At 46.8% G+C, this 22,367-nt stretch overlaps 1 protein-coding gene across 1 annotated transcript; it reads left to right on the top strand.

Moving 5' to 3' along the window:
- Positions 1-2,012: 2,012 nt before the first annotated feature.
- LOC126428003 (uncharacterized) lies at positions 2,013-22,161 on the top strand. Its single transcript, XM_050089886.1, has 3 exons — positions 2,013-2,085; positions 5,211-5,611; positions 22,075-22,161. The coding sequence occupies exons 1-3, from the start codon at positions 2,013-2,015 to the stop codon at positions 22,159-22,161; spliced, it is 561 nt and encodes a 186-aa protein (XP_049945843.1).
- The last annotated feature ends 206 nt before the right edge of the window (positions 22,162-22,367 follow it).

Here is a 22,367-nt window from a genome sequence, read left to right as displayed (position 1 = left end):
TCCTATAGCTGCACCACACACCATTAGCTCTTAGAGCCAGAGAACCACACCTGTCCCCTTGATGGTGGGGGGCACTACACTCCCTGTTGCTCCTGCTCCATCTACTTCAGGAGCAACGTCCCCCCAACCATCGGGGACATCAGTTCCTCCCTCCCAGCCAGAGAAGTGTAAGACTTCTTCGGCTCCTCTCGCCAGGAAGGGGTCCCTTGGGGATCTCCCTTCGCCAGTTCCGACCGGTACAAGGGCAGACAGCAGCAAGTGGCTCAAACAACCACCGGTCCCTGGTCGTCCGTCCCTGAGACTGACCCAGTGAAGCCCTCCCAGCCTGAACCACCGAAGGCAGAGCGAAGTTAGCTGAAAAAGAAAAAGGTACCCAAGAATCCCGACATTGCGCTGGCACCCGTCCCACCGCTTCCAACAAGCTCAGTGTCTGAGGGCGAGGTCGAGATTCTGGCGTCTGCTTGTTATATCCTAGCCAGTAATGCCAACCGAGCCCGCTGCCAAAAGGTTGGCAGCATCAAAGTCCGGACGCCGTCCGCATAAGCAGCGCCAGCGAGACAGGAAATCGCCGCAAGTCTGCGCGCGCCACCGCTGGCTTCTGGCTTCTTAAGCGCTGGAGTCGCGAGCGCTAGGACAGTTCTGTATTCGCCGCTCAGTTGTATACTCGCCACCGAATTGTGTACTTGCTAGTCAGTTGTGTGTTCATAGCAGCAGAGTTGTTGTTTGTCGTCAGCCGACGTTGACCTAGCCGCTCCGACTCGAACTAGACAGATTTCTGTAGACACGGAGTTCACTACTGTGTTGCTGTATCTTCGTGAATAAAGATAAGTACCGACTTTTATTTAATCAGAGTGTTTGGGTTTTCATCTTTCTGTTCACTGTTCCAGCGGACCGGTCGGCCCGCTATTAAAAGTGTGGCGGTGACTTCGTAAGCCGTTTCTACAGCGAATTGTTTGTCCCTACGAACGCCGCCACAAAACTGGCGACGAGGACTTCCGAACTCGTGTGCAGGGCTGGTTCAACTTGTTCTTGTTCTACTAATTATAGAGATAAAATTTTGGGGGCTGGTTTAATTTGTGTTCACTATGTCTGCCGACTTACAACAGTTGATCTTGTTACAGAGTCAGCAAATACAAAGTCTGGTGGAAGCAATCTCCAAACAAGCGGCTAATCCTCCAACACAAAAGGAACAAGCACAGGCAGCACCACCTTTCCGTGCTTTTGATGCATCACGAGAAGAATGGCGAGAATATTTCGCGCAGTTGCAAGCGCACATGACAGTCTACAAAATCACAGGTACTGAGCGGCAGCTTTATTTAATTTCCACTGCAGGCGTGGAAGTCTATCGACTACTTTGTAAGTTGTTCCCGGAATCCCAGCCAGAAGCTTTAGACTATGACGTTGTTGTTAACAAGCTTGCTGAGTATTTCGAGTCGCGAGTTCATGTGGCAGCAGCCAGATTCAAGTTCTTTAGATTAAAGAAACTGCCACATCAATCTAATAAACAATGGTTAACAGATTTACGGGGCCTCACCCGTCAGTGCCGATTTAATTGTGTGTGTGGAGCTTCCTACAGTGATGTCATGTTACGAGACGGTATTACTCAAAACATTGCAGATTCTCGTATTCGTGCTGCTATCTTAAAGTTGCCTGACCCGTCATTAGAGACTGTGATGAACATCATTGAAGCCCAAGATACTTTTGACTATGCTGAGTGTGAGTTAGATCAGCCATGTATTTCTCAAATTGCCTGTGCTAAGCAAGTTATGTCACGCCCGCGGCCCCACCGGCAGAGTCAGACTGTAAACACTAGCCGGCCGCGTCATGTTAAACACATTCGTCAGCCGCGTGTGCAAAATGATAGAGTTAAGTCTTGCCCTAAGTGTGTTCTTGCTCATCCTCGTGAACGTTGCCCGTTGAGAAACGCGGTTTGTCACTTTTGTCAAAGGAAAGGACACATCCAGACTGTTTGTTTGCGTAAACGCAAGAACAATTCTAGTGCTGCCCAGCCCATGGATATTCATGTTCTTCAAAGCCAGCCCGCCCAGAAGGTCGCGTTTAAAGACTCTTCCACGGTTCGTGTGGGTAATAAACTTGTTCGCAATAAGCCACCCACCCAGCCCTCTGCTATGCGACCCAGGCGTAATTCAAACGCTGTAAAAAGTAATGTACAGACTGCAAGTGAAGCGGGAGTTGTTGTTCCACCCGCCCAACCCACGAGTTGTCGTAAACTGCGAACACGCGCTAAACGCGCTGATTTTGTGTCTTCCGCCTCCACTGCACCGATCCAGAGACAGTGTAATAAACTATTTGTGAAGCTACGCATCCAGGATAAGACCTTCAATTTTCAATTAGACACTGGTGCGTCTGTGACTCTCATAAATAGTGCTACGTATGCGGCTATCGGCCGCCCTAAACTTTCAGCGGCAAAACATTCTTTGGCTACTTATAGTGGAGAACAAATTCCTGTGTTAGGTGTATGTAGCGTGCCAGCCACATTCCGTGGCAATACAAAAACAGTTTCATTCACAGTGCTCCGCGCTACAGACAGTGTAAACATTTTCGGATTAGACTGTTTTGACTTGTTTGGCCTGTCTATCCAAGACAATGTGTTGCAAATTAATTCTGTTGTTGTTCCTTAAGACAGCATAACAGATTTGTGTAAACAATACAGTGACATATTTAAAGACGAACTAGGTTGTGCTGCGAACTTTGCCGCTCATATTACGTTAAAAGATAATGCTCAGCCTCGATTTTTTCGTGCTCGTCCAGTGCCTCACGCCCTCCGGGCACCTGTAGAAGATGAACTTCGTCGTTGGCAAAACAACGGTGTTATTCAACCCGTTTCAGCGAGCCAGTGGGCTTCTGCCTTAGTTATTATAAAGAAACCGTCTGGCAAGTTACGTTTGTGTGCTGATTTTAAGTCGACAGTTAACCCTCAGACTGTCATTGATTCTTTTCCTTTGCCTAGACCGGACGAGCTGATGGATAAGTTAGGGGAAGCTCGTTTCTTTTCCAAAATTGATCTCCGTGAAGCATATTTGCAATTGCCCCTCGACGAGCAATCACAACAGTATTTTGTCATAAACACGTCGTTGGGGTTGTTCCGTTTTCTGCGTTTGCCTTTTGGTTGTGCGTCAGCTCCAGCTGTTTTTCAGCGTTTTTTGTCACAACTTCTGGCTAATGTGCCATCGTGTTGCAACTATTTCGACGATATTGTTGTGTCCGGTCGGACGCCTGCTGAACATTTCCGTAATTTGGAGTGTTTGTTTAAAGTGTTGTCTCAGGCAGGCCTACGTTGCAACATCGATAAATGTTCATTTTTCCTTACGGAGCTGGAGTATCTGGGACATGTTATTAATGCTCAAGGCATTCATCCCTCCCAGTCACATTTAGCAGCTATTCGTGATTTGCCCGCCCCTCGCAATCTGCATGAATTGCAAGCAGTTCTTGGCAAATTGACATATTATATTAGGTTTATACCTAATGCATCACAGATTGCTGCACCGTTGCATCGTCTCCGCCGTAAGAATGTTCCGTTTGTGTGGTCAGCTGATTGCCAATCAGCCTTTCAGCAGCTTAAAGAGGCTTTATTGAATGATCGTTGTCTGGTCCATTACGACCCTAACAAGCCTCTAGTGTTAGCTTGTGATGCCTCTTCTTTCGGCCTCGGTGCTGTGTTGTCTCACCGAGTCGGTAACACCGAACGTCCTATTGCGTTCGCATCTAAATTGCTAAACAAAGCTCAGTGTAATTATAGCCAATTGGACAAGGAAGCGTTGGCTATTGTGTTCGGTGTCACAAAATTCCATCACTACCTCTATGGTAGACCATTCTATTTAGTAACAGATCACAAGCCCCTGACGTCACTGTTTCATCCGTCTAAACCAGTTCCTCAGCGGACAGCTCAGAGACTACAACGTTGGGCTCTTTTGTTATCACAATAGCAGTATGAGATACTGTATCGCCCTACAGCTCAGCATGCAAACGCTGACGCGCTTTCTAGATTGACGATTGCTGCGGATGATGTCTTCGATTCCTCTGACGACTCTTGCCATCAGATTGACGCCGATGAGCATCAATCCCTCCGGGATTTTCCGATTGATTATCGTCAGGTGGCACGTGAGACAGCTACGGATCCTCATCTGAGTTTACTATTACGTTTTGTTCAACGTGGTTGGCCGTCCAAGGCAAAGGACATATCGGATCCTGTGGTTCGTCGCTATTATCCGCAACGTCATCTGTTGTCTGTTTCGCACGGAGTTTTGCTGTTACGCACCGAGAATGACCAGCTTCGTGTAGTGGTTCCTCAAGTGCTCCAATCCAAGGTCCTCGACTTGTTGCATCAAGGTCATTGGGGAGTGGTCCGCACCAAGCAGCTTGCCCGCCGTCATTGTACATGGATCGGCATTGATAAGCAGATTACGCAGATGTCTACAGATTGTTCGACGTGTGCCGAACACCAAGCTGCTCCGCCTCAACGCTATTTTGAGTGGGCACGCCCTGCCGGTCCCTGGCAGCGAGTACACATTGATTTCGCTGGTCCATACTGGAATTCTCGTTGGCTCATCGTGATAGATGCATTTAGTAATTTTCCGTTTGTTGTGCCCATGCAGTCTACAACGTCTGCACAAACTATACAGGCGTTGACTTCAATTTTTTGTATTGAGGGTCTTCCAGAAGTTTTAGTGTCTGACAATGGTCCACAATTTATCTCTGCTGAGCTGAATTTGAATGTTTTTGTTCTGCCAATGGCATTCGCCATGTTCTTACTCCGCCGTTCCACCCTCAATCGAATGGTGCAGCGGAACGTTTTGTACGTACATTCAAGGATCATATGGACCGCCTTCGTGCTACGCACTCTCGTCAGCAGGCCCTCATCACGTTCCTGTCGTCGTACCGGACCACGCCACGCGACGGCCCTTCGCCTGCGGAGCTTCTCCACGGCCGTCGTCATCGCACCCTACTACGGTTGTTGCACCCCCCGGATCGACCCGCCGCTTCTGAGCATCGCACGCGTTTTCAGCGCAACGACGCCGTTTTTTTCAGAGTTTATCACGGTCGCCGTCGTTGGGAACGTGGTACCGTGATAAGTGTCCAGGGTCGCGGTTTTTGTACTGTTCAAGGTGCTACTGGGGTGCACAGGAGGCATCAGAACCAGTTGCGCCGCGCTGGCCGCCCGGATTCTGCCGCTCGTTCTTTGTCCACAGATTTGGTCCGCAGCGGGTTCCAGCCGCGCCTTCCGACTTCGCTGCCGCCCCCAGGGCGGCAGCAGCAGCAGCAGCCGTCGCCGCTACCACGCCGACAGCCCGTCCCGTTGATGCCTCCCGCGCAGCTTCATCCGGGAGCGCCCCAGGTGGTCGCTCCGGCGCCTGCGGTCCCTCTTCAGTCGCCACCGCCTTCGGAGCTGATGGACGTCGACCCCTCAGCCGGGCCGCCTTCCCAAGCGGTGGCTATGCAGCCTGTCCTGCAGCCGCTTTCCTTGGGCACCCCCAAGGACTCTGACACCGCAGCGCCTTGTCCGGCGCCCACTCAGCAGCCGTCGACGCAGCGTCAGGAGACGCTGCCTCTCTTCGTGGGTCCCGACGCCCCGTCGCGTCCAGTACCAGAAGTACTGACCTCGGTTTTCAGTCGGTGTTTCCCGAGGCCCCGCGCAGCCAACGCTGGGGTGTGGACCGGGGACTGCCACCGACAACAGTCTCCGCCCCGGTCTCTTCTGCTACGCCTGCGGCCAGACCCCTCCCCCGCCGTCGACGCTCGCCACGTCATTATTCAACGACGGTGCGGCGATTTGGGGGGGAGGAGTGTTATGTCCTAGCCAGTAATGCCACCCGAGCCCGCTGCCAAAAGGTTGGCAGCATCAAAGTCCGGACGCCGTCCGCATAAGCAGCGCCATCGAGACAGGAAGTCGCCGCAAGTCTGCGCGCGCCACCGCTGGCTTCTGGGTTCTTAAGCGCTGGAGTCGCGAGCGCTAGGACAGTTCTGTATTCGCCGCTCAGTTGTATACTCGCCACCGAATTGTGTACTTGCTAGTCAGTTGTGTGTTCATCGCAGCAGAGTTGTTTGTCGTCAGCCGACGTTGACCTAGCCGCTCCGACTCGAACTAGACAGATTTCTGTAGACACGGAGTTCACTACTGTGTTCCTGTATCTTCGTTAATAAAGATAAGTACCGACTTTTATTTAATCAGTGTTTGGGTTTTCATCTTTCTGTTCACTGTTCCAGCGGACCGGTCGGCCCGCTATTAAAAGTGTGGCGGTGACTTCGTAAGCCGTTTCTACAGCGAATTGCTTGTCGCTACGAACGCCGCCACAAAACTGCTGAAGACCTGGATCTCACCCGTCCCTCAGATGCCATGGATGTCACTCGTGCGGGTTCTGAATCGGTGGCAGCGAGTGAACAAGCGGCGTAAATTGCCTTCCTAGTCCCTTCACGCCTTCTCAGCCATGGACAATTTCATGCTCCAGTGGAACTGCAGCGGTTTTTTCCACCATCTAACTGAGGTCCGACAACTTATCAGCCTTCACCCTTTCTTCTGCATTGCTATTCAGGAAACTTGGTTTCCAGCAATGCGAACCCCCGCCCTCCGTGGCTATCAGCGTTATTATAAGAACCGGGCAGCTTATGAAAGGGTGTCTGGTGGCGTCTGCATATATGTCCTTAACTCTCTTCACAGCGAGTCTATCCCTCTACAAACACATTTAGAGGCTGTCGCTGTTCGGGTGTGGACGCCACAGGCTGTTACTGACTGCAGCCTTTACCTTCCACTGGATGGTGTTGTTGCGCAGCATGTCCTGGCTGCGCTGATAGCCCAATTGCCGCCACCTTTCTTGTTACTGGGCGACTTCAACGCCCATAACCCTCTGTGGGGTGAGTCGGTGGCAACAGGTCGAGGCGCCACCATTGAGCATTTCTTGGCACAGCTAGATCTTTCGCTTTTAAATGATGGTTCCTCCACACACTTTAGTGTGGCGCATGGCACATACTCCGCCATCGATCTTTCGATCTGCAGCCCTAGCCTCTTACCGTCTGTCCCATGGAGAGTGCATGACGACCTGTGTGGTAGTGACCACTTTCCGATCTTTCTGTCACTGCGTCAGTCTTCTGGGCGGCCTTGCAGGTGGGCCATTAATAAGGCTGACTGGGACTTGTTTTCCTCCACTGCCGCTATTGAGCCTCTCTCTAGTGATGACATTGATGCGGTGGTTCACTCCATCACCACCGGCATCGTTACCGCCGCCGAATCTTCTGGGTCCCCTCGACGGCGGACTGTGCCTTGGTGGTCACCTGAGATCGCTGAAGCGATTAAGGATTGCCGGCGGGCGCTCCAGCGTCACAAGCGACATCCCTCCGTCGAACACCTTATCGCCTTCAAACAGCTGCATGCGCGAGCCTGCTGCCTTATCCGCCAACGCAAGCAGGAGTGCTGGGAGCGGTATTTTTCCACCATTGGCCTCCATGTCACTCCATCGCGGGTCTGGGCCAAGATTCGACGCCTCTATGGCTATCGAACCCCTGTCAGCGTCCCAGCGCTCTCACTGAATGGAGTAGTTTGTACTGACTCCGACGTCATTGCAAACCACTTGGCAGAGCATTTTGCTCTGAATTCCGCTTCTGCGAATTACCCCCTGACCTTCCGCTCCATTAAAGAGCGGATGGAACGTCGGAGCCTGTCATTTCGCACCCACAATCCAGAATCGTACAATGTTCCATTCAGTGGGTGGGAATTTCGCAGTGCCCTAGCCGCTTGCCCTTATACCGCTCCTGGGCCAGATGGCATCCACTGTCAGATGCTGAAACGCCTTTCAGTGGACTGCCAGCGACGGCTCCTCGACCTTTACAACCATATTTGGGTCGAGGGTGAGTTTCCGTCGCAATGGCGGGAAAGTGTTGTTATCCCCATTCTGAAACCAGGCTAGAACCCTTTGGAGGTGGACAGCTACCGTCCCATTAGCCTCACCAACGTTCTTTGCAAGTTGTTTGAATGGATGGTGAGCCGGCGCTAGAATTGGGTACTGGAGTCTCGGGCCTTCTGGCTCTGTCTCAGGGTGGGTTCCGTAAAGGCCGCTCCGCCGCCGACAATCTGGTGAGCCTGGAGTCGGCCATCCGTACTGCTTTTGCCCGCCGTCAGCACCTGGTCGCTGTCTTCTTCGACATGCGGAAGGCGTATGATACGACATGGCGTCGTCACATCCTGTCTACACTTCATGGATGGGGTCTTCGGGGCCCTCTGCCGATGTTTATCAGAAATTTTCTGTCGTATCGTACCTTCCGCGTGCAAGTCGCGGCCTCCCATAGTTCCTTCCGAGTCCAGGAGAACGGTGTGCCACAGGGATCGGTTTAAGTGTCTGCCTGTTTTTAATAGCCATTAACGGGCTGGCTACGGCGGTGGGGACGTCTGTCTCCGCTTCCCTGTATGCTGACGACTTCTGCCTTTACTACAGCTCTATTGGCATTGCAGTCTTGGGCTGTAGTGCATGGCTTTCAGTTTTCGGCTGGCAAGACCTGCGTTATGCATTTCTGCCGGCGACGCACTGTTCACCCGGAGCCGTGGCTTTATCTTGATGGCGAACTTCTTGTTGTGGTTGAGACATACAGGTTTTTTGGTGTAGTTTTTGATGCCCGGTTGACTTGGCTTCCTCATATTCGGCAGCTTAAACAGATGTGTTGGCGGCATCCAAATGCTCTGCGATGCCTGAGCCATACCAGGTGGGGCGCTGACCGATCTACTCTCCTACAGCTCTACCAGGCGTTAATCCAGTCTCGTCTGGATTATGGGAGCCTGGCTTATGGCTCAGCATCACCATTTCTGCTGCAGGTACTGGACCCAATCCTACACAGCCTACATAGTTCATGCCATTTCCCATGCCAAGGCAGTGTTCAGCAACCGCAGATTTCTGTGGCTGACCCAACCTCGTGAGACGGTTGGTTGGTTGGTTGGTTGGTTCGTTTGGGGGATTCAAGGGACCAGACTGCGACGGTCATTGGTCCCTTTTTCCAAATACTTAAAATACCCACAGAGAATAAAAAACGTTCAACAGAATAGGCCTTGCCACTGGTGCTTTCCGGACCAGCCCAGTCTCCTGTTCCCGCAATCGGTCGTCCCCGGTCAGGTTGTACGATCGTGGTCCGCTTCAAAGAGCTTCTCTCCGGGCTTAGAGTTTTCACTGTTCCACCTCCTTTCCGGGCCACTTTGCCTACACCTCCATGGTGTGTTCCTCGCCATTGCATTCAGCTCGACTTGGCACAGGGCCCGAAGGACTCAGTCCCTCTGGAGGCCTTCCGCCGCCGCTTTCTTTCCCTCCTTGCAATGTATCAGGGCTCTGGCATTGTTTACACTGACGGCTCGATGGTTGCTGGTCGTGTCGGTTATGCGCTAACTCTAGGGGACCATTCCAAACAAGGTTCATTGCCGGCTGGCTGCAGTGTTTACACTGCTGAGCTGGTCGCCATCTTTCGAGCCCTAGAGTATATCCGCTTCTGCTCAGGTGAGTCCTTCGTGATCTGTAGCGATTCCCTGAGCGGTTTACGAGCTCTCGACCGGTGTTTCCCTCGTTCTCGTCTGGTGATGGCTATCCATGAGTCCCTGCATACTCTTGCCCGTAGCGGCCGTTCTGTGGTCTTTGTGTGGACCCCCGGCCATGTTGGGATACCCGGCAAAGAACGTGTTGACTGCCTGGCGAAAGAGGCCACCAGTAAACCATCTCTGGACGTTGGCCTCCCGGCGACTGATTTGCGGGCACTCTTATGCCACAAAATTTTCGACCTATGGGACACTGAATGGCGCAAACTGCCCATGCCAAACAAACTTCGCCCTATCAAGGCGACGACGACTGTGTGGCGGTCGTCCATGCGAGTCTCCCGCCAGGAGTCTGTTGTCCTCTGCCGGCTGCGCGTTGGGCACACTCGGCTGACGCACGGCCACTTATTGCGCCGTGAGGACCCACCTCCGTGTCGCTGCGGCTCCGTTTTATCTGTGGTCCACATTTTATTGGAGTGTCCGCTTTTAGCTGTGCTCAGGCAGACGTTGGCACTGCCTGACATGCTTCCTGCCCTTTTAACAGATGACCCTGCTATGGCTGGCTTGATTCTGGCCTGTGGCCTACGGTTTTAAACTCAGTTTTTAATGTGTTCTCGGTGGTTGGCTTTTCCTTTTTTTGTTCCTATAGTCGGCCAACCACCGTCACACTCTGTGTGATTTTATTTCCTTTTGTCTGGCCCTTGTCTACGTTTCCTTTGTTCTGTGTCGTCTGTCTCCTATTCTGTTGAACGTTTTTTATTCTCTGTGGTTTTTTAATATTTGGAAAAAGGGACCGATGACCGTCGCAGTCTGGTCCCTTTGAATCCCCCAAACCAACCAAAGGCCTTAGTTGGACCACACACCTGCCGCTTTATATATGTACAAATGTTAAGTAGAAATTGAAAATAACAGTTACCGTACGAAGACTCCATCCAATGACTCTCGTATGACCGTCTATTCTCTGTCCACTGCATCAACCGCTACCTCGAAACTACGTAATAAATGCCCGATGCCTCGCCCGATCCGCGTCAAAACCGCTATTTTTTTCCAAACTCTCGCTCATCTGGAGCTTCCACTAACGTCGTTTGGTGTCTGGCCACGCCCCACATATACTAGAAATTTGGGCGGAATCTATAGTAATCAGTAGGCGCGGGCCTCTTCTGAGGTAATGGAAAATTGTACTGAAATGCAGGAGGATCTGCAGCGAATTGACGCATGGTGCAGGGAATGGCAATTGAATCTCAATGTAGACAAGTGTCCTGTGCTGAGAATACATAGAAAGAAAGATTCCTTATCATTTAGCTACAGTATAGCAGGTCAGCAACTGGAAGCAGTTAATTCCCTAAATTATCTGGGAGTACGCATTAGGAGTGATTTAAAATGGAATGATCATATAAAGTTTATCGTCGGTAAAGCAGATGCCAGACTGAGATTCATTGGAAGAATCCTAAGGAAATGCAGTCCGAAAACAAAGGAAGTAGGTTACAGTACACTAGTTCGGCCACTGCTTGAATACTGCTCACCGGTGTGGGATCCGTACCAGATAGGGTTGGTAAAAGAGATAGAGAAGATCCAACGGAGAGTAGCGCGCTTCGTTACAGGATCATTTCGTAATCTAGAAAGCGTTACGGAGATGATAGATAAACTCCAGTGGAAGACTCTGGAGGAGAGACGCTCAGTAGCTCGGTTCGGGCTTTTGTTGAAGTTTCGAGAACGTACCTTCACCGAGGAGTCAAGCAGTATATTGGTCCCTTCTACGTATAACTCGCGAAGAGACCATGAGGATAAAATCAAAGAGATTAGAGCCCACACAGAGGCATACCGACAATCTTTCTTTCAACGAACAATACTAGACTGGAATAGAAGGGAGAACCGATAGAGGTACTCAAGGTACCCTCCGCCACACACCGTCAGGTGGCTTGCGGAGTATGGATGTCGATGTAGACGTAGATTTAGGTGAAGAAATTGGCACATCAGAGATAGAGCACTGTTTCCCAACATTATTTTGGCCCAAGGACCACTATGATTCCTGTTAGCAGGGACCACAAGGTAAGCTGTTTCGGTCTAAAATAAACGTTAATCAAAACTTTTAACATATTCGTTAAACTCAAAAATAATATGCTTTAGCAGCACTATTGTAATAGAAAACACAACACTGTAGTAAAAAATTAAATTCGATTTGTGTCAATCTGCTTTTTGAACTTGCATCATTTGTACAGCTTTGCTAGTCGTGGGGCTGATATTGTTGTTCAAAGTTGCACGCATACAATCAGTTACTTTCGTCACGTACTGGACTTGGTTTTGCAATTACCAGAAAAAACAGAACACCCTGGATCGGATAAATAAGTTTTGGAGAGAAGCATGAGATAGCGCAAGGCGATTTCCTCGAATTTTAGTGTATGCAATTGCCTTTTTACACCTAAACTGCTCAAGAGAATCAGAGTCAAATGCGTCCTTACAGTTTCTATCGTTTTCAAAGAGCTGTCACCTGGATTTCTACTGCAACTTTTCCAGCATTAGTGCTAAAAGGGTCGAGAATCAGTGTTTGGTCAACTTTACCTTGTGTTTTGTTATACTCTGGAAAGTAATAATTGAATTGTTCAGTCAACATTTGCAAATGTCTCTTGATGCTTTCTTGTATGCTCGAGTACTTTGAATGTCGCGAAAACAGAATAAATGTTTCCGCCAATTTCAATTATCCATATTGAAGTTTCCAAATAAAGTCACGGAGCTTATCTTTAAAGTCAAATGTATTTGCCAAATTTCTGTTTCAAATGGCTCTAAGCACTATGGAACTTAACATCTGAGGTCATCAGTCCCCTAGACTTAGAACTATTTAAACCTAACTAACCTAAGAACATCACACAGATCCATGCCCGAGGCATAATTCGAACCTGCGACCGTAGCAGCAGCGCGGTTCCGAACTGAAGCGCCTAGAACCGCTCGCTCATAACGGCCGGCAGCTTTCTGTTTCCGGAACCTTGAAAATGCAACTTATTCAAGAGTGTGAAAATATCTACAAGATAAACCAAATGCATCTGTGATATCAGATCAGAAAACTGCTCTACTAAGTCTCATATTTTCTCACCTAGGAACAACTAGACCTCAAACTTTGAGTTCGTGTAACGAATATAAGTTAGAAATTCTAAATCTGATTGGGAACCAGTAGGTTAGAGGAAGTCGTGGCAGGCCACATCGAACCATTCTGAGAATTGTGGAGTGACCCCTTCCCTCCCCCCACCCCCACTACAAAATAGCACGTCAGACGATGCGTAGAAGTGATGGGGCTACTATCAAGGAAAGTCCACACACGCGCATACGTAATCCCCCGTACGGAAAAACACGACTGACATCTTCCTCACACAGCCGACGGCTTTTCTGGGGCAAAAACCAGCTGCGATCCTACGCAACTGTGCCATCTGATACAGCTTAACAGCTGAGATGAGGTCACTCTGAAACTCAGCCACACGGCCGAGACGTTGCATGCACACTTCCGAGAAAATACAGGGCGGCCATTCAACAGCTGTTGGCTGTTATGCGAACTGACCTTTCCCTGGCGTGTTTCCAACTTCCAGACTTCTCGGGTGTCCGCCCAGGTCACGTCGTAAGTTCTCCAGGATATTTCGGCAAACAAATTCGTTACTATCTACAGGTGATTTCTGATGACAACTAAAGAACCCCTGAAGGTGGCAACGAGTTCGTTTGCCGAAATGTCGTGGAGAACTTACGACGTGACCCTGGCGGAAACCTGAGATTTCTGCAAGCTATTGGTTGTTGAGCATCAACGACACACACGCCCCCTCCCCCCCCCCCCCCGCCCCCGCCAACAACTCTCTCAATCTCTGTCTCTATTTATCTCTCTATCTCTGTTCATCTCTATCGATCTCTCTCCTGCCCAGCGAAAAGGGGTTCGTAGGAAGGTTGGAAACTTATTTGGACTTTTACAGCCTTTCGGTCCACTTTGCTACGAGCGTCGAATTGTAAGAAACAGGCTAATAGTTAATTCCCAAAAAAAACGGTTCTCATGAATTTCCACACTGATCAAAATAAAAATCCGACACAACCTGTAATATGTATAGATAACCAAAACATTAGTGCTGCCAATGAAACTAAATTTCTTGGGATTCATATCCAGGAAAATCTTAAGTGGAGCACTCATATCACATCCCCAAATTCAAAAATAGCAAAAATGAGCTATGTAGTAAGAATTCTCTGCAACAGTATTAGTGCAGAAACAGGTAAGCACGCTGTATACTTTACTCGTGTACATTCAATACTGAAGTATGTTATCATTATCTGGCCGGCCGGAGTGGCCGTGCGGTTGTAGGCACTACAGTCTGGAACTGCGTGACCACTACAGTCGCAGGTTCGAATCCTGCCACGGGCATGGATGTGTGTGATGTCCTTACGTTAGTTAGGTTTAAGTAGTTCTAAGTTCTAGGGGACTGATGACCACAGCAGTTAAGTCCCATAGTGCTCAGAGCCACTTGAACCATTTTTTATCGTTCTCTGGGGAAATGTACACCATGGCAAAACAGTTTTCAGGAAACAAAAGGTAATCATAAGAATAATGAAACGAGTGAGCAGCAGAAAACCGTGCAAACCTTTCTTTAAAGATCTAAAGATCCTGCCCCTTCCCTGCATTTATATACTGGAAGTAGTCATGCATGTCAAAAAAAGCATAATGAGAAAAGGAAAACCTTTTTCCTCAAAACAAAAGTGTCCATGATTACAGTACCAGGTCAGACAGTGACATACATGTTAATCATTGTAACACCACATTGTGCCAAAAAGGTGTATATCATGCAGGAACAAAACTTTACAACAGATTACCAAGACACATAAAATCTCTTCCTGAACCAGAAAGCTTTAAAAAGTCTGTGACAGCCTACCTTTTAAAAAACTGCTACTATTCAATCTCACAGTATCCAATGCAAGAAAAACTGTAATTTGTATCTTTAACTGTAGAAATAAGTTATAAATATACAGTATATCAAAAATTGTAATTATCAACTGTATAGATCCAATTTGTCATAAAAAATTAAATGATGTATGTTTGATGTTTGAAAAACCTATAGCTAAAAAGGTTTTCTGTCCAGTATCCTGTGTAAAATATATGTACTGAAAAAGAGATTTGTAGGGACAAATAAATAAATAAATAAGTCTTTCACAAACGGCTACTAGATGGTGCTATTGAGATGTGACATCTCTATTGTTTTCTGTTTTACTCCTTTCTTCGTTTTTCTTTGTAACGATACTTGGTACTTGGCTTATGGGTTTCTGCCTCCTTTTCGAAGTGTGATTCTGTTATCATAGCAAATGATCAGGCTTACAAGTGCTTTAAACTAGCAATAGTGGCATGATGACTCAGACATTCCCACAGTGACTACCACATGCACTGATACAGCACGCATAGAACGAGGTGAGCAGTTTTCGTCCAAAGCACTGGGTGAGCTCATTTGTTTGTTCGGAAGGGGTGGCCGAGCAGTGTCTGCCACCTTTCGGCCAGTCGGCGATGACAGAATCGACACTCACGCCCCGCAATCTGTCTCAGACGATTTTATAAAAACAATTTGGTAAAAAAAAATTCATTTTTACTTTACTTGTGGCTTTATACGTCACGTTCATTATGATATGCCCATAATTTCGTTAATGGTCACAGTTTTTGTGATATTTACATGAAAATAAGACACTGCTCGAAATTCTAAAAAGTTTGCCATCTCTCTGATTTTGCGTTTGGTGCATATTACATAATATGTTGCCATGCTCAATATTTTGCTAAGACATTGGATTTTTCTGTAGACTTGGGTGGAGGTCTTTATCTGTTACTAATCTCGAGAAAACTGATCTGACGTAGCACATCATTTGCGATCGCACCGCACCAGCGATAAAGCCCGAGTGAAATAGCCACAAAATTGCTCATATTCCATAAACGGTTTTGAGATATTCGTCAAATAATAGCACGCAAAGAGGAGAGAATATTGCCATATAGTTATCATGCAAAACTACATTATATAACGCGTCATTCCGCTAACTACAGACTTTTGAATGAAAGATCATAATTTCTAAGGACCGTCGACAGCTGGTGAAACGATAAATGCTATAGGTTTTGGAACAACAAAAGCGAAGACATTACACATTCCTTTTGTACTGGGATTGTACTTTTTCATAGGATATTGACCTTACTTTTCCTCAGTTCCCCGCTTAATAAATTTAATAAACGACTGTTTCAGACTACTCTCGGAACTGCATTTGCACAACGTGTTAGTGATGTGAGATGAGGTGAGACTGTAAACTCCGCTGTGTTTTGTTGAAAGAAACAAATTTTAATATGGCAACAAGAGAGACGCGTAGGTTTTCCTCAAAATTCGCCACTCGTGACACTTCTCTGAAAGTCACAAATGGTTAAAGAGCCAAGACAAAATACATCACTGCATTTTCAAAAAAAAAAAAAAATGTTCAAATGTGTGTGAAATCTTATGGGACTTAACTGCTAAGGTCATCAGTCCCTAAGCTTACACACTACTTAACGTAAATTATCCTAAGGACAAAAACACACACACACACACACACACACACACACACACACACACATTCCCGAGGGAGGACTCGAATCTTCGCCAGGACCAGCCGCAAAGTCCATGACTGCAGCGCTCTAGACCGCTCAGCTAATCCCGCGTGGTGCTGCATTTTCGGCGGAATTCTTTTTATATACTAACCGAAGCGGAGGTAACAGATCTTTTTGGACGATCGCCATGAAAATGTGGGCATGGAGGGGTCCCGCTTAATATTTACAAAAACTGCGGGCGTAGGCTTCAGTTTAGAGCAGCACTTCCCCTCCAGTGCTCAGCATTTCCCCTCCGGCGCCTGCCCGCAACCCCCACCACCACCCACTACTCTCCCCACACGTGCCGTGCCATCTGTACATCTACCGGCCACGGTATTCTGCATGCACTCCATCTCCTCGTCATCGGATTCTAGAGATCAGGAGAGTTGTGAGCAGACAAAACTACTTTCGTCCTACTATAGCTGTGAGTTCCTTTAGTGCTCATTGAGGTGGCATGTAGGAACTGTAACTTGTGAAATATTCGTTCACTTTCATACATTAATGAATAAAAGATTTACTTAACTTTGACACACCTCTCTGCTGTAGGAGTACTGGATAATTTACAGCTCTCATTGGTTAGCAAAGTATCACGTCCACAAATTAACAAACTGTTCTCTTCCACTGCAATATTCAACATTTACAGCAGTGCACTTCATCAGAAACTCGAACAACTGGTTGGTCCTATACTATGATGTTGACTGCTGTACCTGAGGTCTTGAATTGGGCTAAGCTGTTCCATGATTGGCTCTATATTGACCTCTGGTGTGACAGCACTGTTTTGCTGAGAGGGGATGTGTGGTTTTTCATCATGGGCACCTCACCTACACTGTTGTGAATCACAATGACATCTCATTAACATCTGTGGTATTGATATGTATTGCCAAATTTGATACCGTACTGCAGTCTCTGGATGACACCACAAGGAGTTTCTAAAAATCTCTTCACTATTGGTTCAAATGGCTCTGAGCACTATGGGACTTAAGATCTGAGGTCATCAGTCCCCTAGAACCTAGAACTACTTAAACCTAACTAACCTAAGGACATCACACACATCCATGCCCGAGGCAGGATTCCACCCTGCGACCATAGTGGTCGTGTGGTTCCAGACTCAAGCGCCTAGAACCGCTCGGCCACACTGGCCGGCCCTGCTCACTATTATTTTATTAGCTCTGACTTGTTATTGTTAAGGTAATGTCAACAGAGAAATTGGCCCAGTGTAAGAATGAAAACCTGACATGATGGCTTTAGTTGGATGGTTTTATGATTTTTGTAAGGCTTGTAAGCTCCCTATTCTTTTTTAATATTCTGATAACATTCAGGTTTGTATACTGAAACATGCCCTAAATGAAATGGTCTCTGATTTTATCCATACTGGATGAGATGTCGTGGTTGTGAATGTCAATCTTAAAAAATTTATCGGCTCAACCACTTGTTTATAGTGTAAAACACTAAGGTTGACGCGTTTCGGAAGTCAAGCTTTCATCATCAGAATAATAAAAAGTAAAGAAACCTGTTGAAACTCGCTAAAATGGGACATGCACCAGGGACAATAAAATTGGTAATATAATTAAAACATCGTGGCTACTTCCCTTGTTGCAGCCGTGTCTTCCAAGGTGCATCTCCACATAGTCGTCAAAATATAAACTTTTAAAGGAATCTTTCTTATTCGAGGATAAGTTTTCAATCACTAATAATTCAGCTTTGATAAATGAAATTAAGGATAAGCCTATCGCTGACACGGCCCGCCTAGTATCTCTTGACATTAAAAACCTTTATGCGAATGCGCCGGTAAATGAGGCCGTTAACGTCATCCAAGAAACTTTGCTCAAGTACAAAACACTGTCTCAGCAGGAAATAGTCGAATTCATCGAACTGTTAGAATTCATTCTGAAATATAATTATTTTTCTTTTAACAATAAATTTTATATGCAAGAAGATGGACTGGCTATGGGTTCCAGTATATCTGGAACCATAGCAGACATCTTTATAAATCATTTGGAAAAAAGATTCCTCGTTAACCCGCAACATCCCGTGGATAAAGTTGTATATTACAAACGCTATGTAGATGATACGCTGCTTCTTATTGATGGACAAGAAAAAGAAGTTGCAGAAATAGTAAATAAATTTAACGAGTTACACGGTAAAATTGAATTCACTGTGGAAGAAGAGAAAAATGGTGAACTGCAATTTCTCGACCTAAGTATTAGGAAACAAAATGGTAGGCATATTTAGGAAACCAACCACAACTGATGTGTTGATACAAAATAATTCCTGCCATCCAAATAGCCAGAAACTTTCTGCTTTTAGATCTTTGATAGATAGAGCCTTTAGAGTCCCCATGAATGAAGAAGACAGAATGACTGAGCTGAACATCGCGTAACAACTAGCCAGAGCTAACGGATATCACCAAAACGTTGACAATAAATTAATACGACAGAAACAGCGCGGATGCAAGGAAGAATACCGCAAATAATATTACGAGAGTCACAATACAATACTTCGGTGATATTTCGCAAAGGGTGGCTGACATTTTCAAACCTTTCAAAGTTGATACCGCTTTTCAGACCAATAATACGCCGCGGTTTAAACTAAGAAATAATTTTCAGCAGAAAAACTATAGCCGGCCGCGGTGGCCGTGCGGTTCTGGCGCTGCAGTCCGGAACCGCGGGACAGCTACGGTCGCAGGTTCTAATCCTGCCTCGGGCATGGGTGTGTGTGATGTCTTTAGGTTTGTTAGGTTTAAGTAGTTCTAAGTTCTAGGGGACTTATGACCTAAGATGTTGAGTCCCACAGTGCTCAGAGCCATTTGGAAAACTATAAATATGAGAGAGCTGCGGTATATAAAATTCAGTGTAACACGAGCAAGGCAAGCTATGTAGGCCAAACAGGTAGGTCCTTTAAAGTACGTTACAAAGAACATAGCGATGCTTTCCCGCTTAATGATTTCGAAAATTCAGCTATAGCCACGCATATTTGGGAAACGGGACATCCCATGTTGGGAATAGATCAGGATCTCGTTATTTTACATAGACAGGACAAAGGCAGAAAGCTGGATCTACTAGAACATCTGGAAATTACGATACATAGCGGGGATAATCAGAACACACTGAATGAACAGCTAACTGGTGATACAAATAACTTTTTCAAACATTTCACTGGTTTCTTTTAGTAACTACATTTTTAGCAATAGGCGGGATCCAATCATTTCATGAGGTCCTTGGAACATCCATACGTTATCTGTTTGTAAGGACATCTCTGTGACTTCTTTGTTTACTTGCGCGAGAGCTCACTCGCGTTTCAGTGTCGTGTTTGACTACGTGGTGTGTGGTATCAACGAAGACGCACGGGCGGTTTACGACGATACAGGAGAGAGCCATGTGGTTAGATGTTGAACACCATAGGTGACACCATTTTAGAGTTTTTTATATTTTGACGACTATGTGGAGATGCAGCTTGGAAGACACTGCCGCAACAAGGGAAGTAGCCACGAAGTTTTAATTTTATTATCAATTTTATTGTGCCTGGTGCATGTTCCATTTTAGTGAGTTTTAACAGGTTCTTTTACTTTTTACTATTCTGATGATGGAAGCTTGACTTCCGAAACGCGTAAATCTTAGTGTTTTACACTATAAACAAGTGGTTGAGCCGATATATTTTTTAACATTGAAATTGTCTCTTCTGTAATATAAAATTTAGATCTATGAAGTGATGAGCGTCTACAATATTTTTAAAGGAATAGAATAAAAGGAGAATAGGTGTTTGTTAATTTGCACTTTCTCGTCCGATCAAAATCTACGTCCACGTATGTCTTTCTTCAGGTCCAGAAAGCTGTGAAAAGAAAACGGCGAACAGTCCGAACTGTATGGAGGATGTTACAGTGTTTCCAAACCAAATAGCTGAAGTGTAGCCTTCGTACAATTGGCAGTGTGGTGGCGGGCATTATCGTGCAATTGGATGATACCAGCTGACAGCATTCCTGAAGGAGGCCATCATTACCTTAACTGTTGCCACCATCTCGGGCCTGAGGGCGAACGGCGAAGCCAACTGTGGAAACATCACACAACTCCCATGCCAAAGAAATCCACAGCAGTTCAGACAAGGTCAGGTAACGTCATGAAGACCTTCGACTGCAGAGGCCCTCTATTTGCTGAGTTCCTCGACTGTGGAACCACAATCAATGCACAGTGCTACGAAGAAAATTAGCAGAAAATGCGATGCACCGTAAAGTCGCAATGCCCAAGAATACTGTCAGGCGGAATCATCCAGTTGGACGATAACGCCCGCTCATACACTGCCAATTGGATGAAGGCTATGCTTCAGTGATTCGCTTGGTAAAAACTACAGTATCTAACGTACAGCTCGGATCGTTCACCACTGGACATTCAGATCTTTTGTGACACGAAGAAAGATGTATGTGGACGTCGGTTTCGGTTGGACGAGGAAGTGCAGGAGGCGATTCCGGTTGTTGATCTCTCAGCGGCCGACTGCATTCTACAGAACAGGAATCGATCGTCTCGTCTCCCAGTGTGTAAACTCACAAGAGTCTTCCTGGATCCACTCAGTAGCAATTCTGTACCCGTGGAGTGTTCGTATTGTCCAACTGGAACTGCCCAATCGGAATGCACAATGCACATGAATAGATGCAGGTGATCAGACAGGATACGTACGTACGTGTCACCTGTCAGAGTTGTATCTAGACGTATCTGGGGTCCCATATCACTCCAACTGCACACGCCCCACTCCCTTACAGGGCCTCCGCTAGCTTGAACAGTCCCCTGCTGACATGCAGGAGCCATGGATTCATGAGGTTGTCTCCACACCGCCGGCCGTGGTGGCCAAGCAGTTAAAGGCGCTACAGTCTGGAACCGCGCGACCGCTACGGTCGCAGGTTCGAATCCTGCCTCGGGCATGGATGTGTGTGATGTCCTTAGGTTAGTTAGGTTTAAGTAGTTCTAGGGGACTGATGACCTTAGAAGTTAAGTCCCATAGTGCTCAGAGCCATTTGAACCATTTTTTTTGTCTCCACACCTGTACAAGTCCACCCGCTCGTTACAATTTGAAACGAAACTCGTCCGACCAGACAGCATGTTTCCACTCATCGACAGACCAATGCTGGTGTTGACGGGCCCAGGCGAGGCGTAAAGCTTTGTGTCGTGCAGCCATCAAGGGTATACGAGAGTGCTTTCGGCTCCGAAAGCCCATATCGATGATGTTTCTTTGAAAGGTTCACACCCTGACACTTGTTGATGGCCCAGCATTGCGGAAGGGTTCTGTCACGTTGAACGATTCTCTTCAGTCATCATTGGTTCCGATCTTGCAGGATCTTTGTTCGGTGGCAGCGATGTCGGAGATTTGATATTTTACTGTATTTCTAATATTCACGGTACACTCGCGAAATGGTGGTACGGGAAAATCCCCACTTCATCGCTACCTCGGAGATGCTGTGTCCCATCGCTCGTGCGCCGACTATAACACCACGTTCAACCTCCCTTAAATCTTGATAACCTTCCACTGTAGCTGCAGTAACCGATCTAACAACTGCGCCAGGCACTTGTCTTATAAAGGCGTTGCCGATCTCAGCACCGTATTCTGCCTGTTTATGTGTCTCTGCATTTGAAGACGCATGCCTATACCAGTTTATTTGGCGCTTCATTGTAGTTTTCATTAATGAATTTCCTGTAAAACATGTTCCTTAGCGCCTGTAGGATCTTGTTCACTGTAATTTGTGACCCAGGATATAGTCTATACTGCCCACAGATGGGACAATATTTCAAGGCAGCACAATATTATTCAAAAGCTTTTGATGTGCTCAATGTTATTGAACAACCTTTCAGTCCCACCTCTACATCTTTAATATTACTGAGGATCCGGACATATTGCGCAGCAACATTGACTGACTAGGAGCCGCTTTAGACATTGTATTCTGAAGCTGTCTGTTTTTGCTCAGCCTACTGGTTTCACACGTGGTCAGATACTGTGCACCACTATGACGCTGATATACTGCTATAGAATCTACCACAGTGAAAAAGAATAACGAGAATTTTAATTTGAGACGAAATTTTTTTTTTTTTTGTTGACACAAAAAGGAATTACTGACATTGGCTGCGAGTGTGCACTGATTTAAATAAATGGGAAAAGTTGAAAATATGTCCAGAAATACCTGTAACGTACATCAGAATGGAAAGTCAATTCATTTTCAACATTTGAAAAGCGAAATGGTTAAAATGTACTGCAAAATCT

This window comes from Schistocerca serialis, chromosome 12, assembly GCF_023864345.2.
Source record: "Schistocerca serialis cubense isolate TAMUIC-IGC-003099 chromosome 12, iqSchSeri2.2, whole genome shotgun sequence".
NCBI lineage: Eukaryota > Metazoa > Arthropoda > Insecta > Orthoptera > Acrididae > Schistocerca > Schistocerca serialis.
Note: the sequence above shows the minus strand (reverse complement) of the source record. Positions and strands in the feature narration are given on the sequence as shown.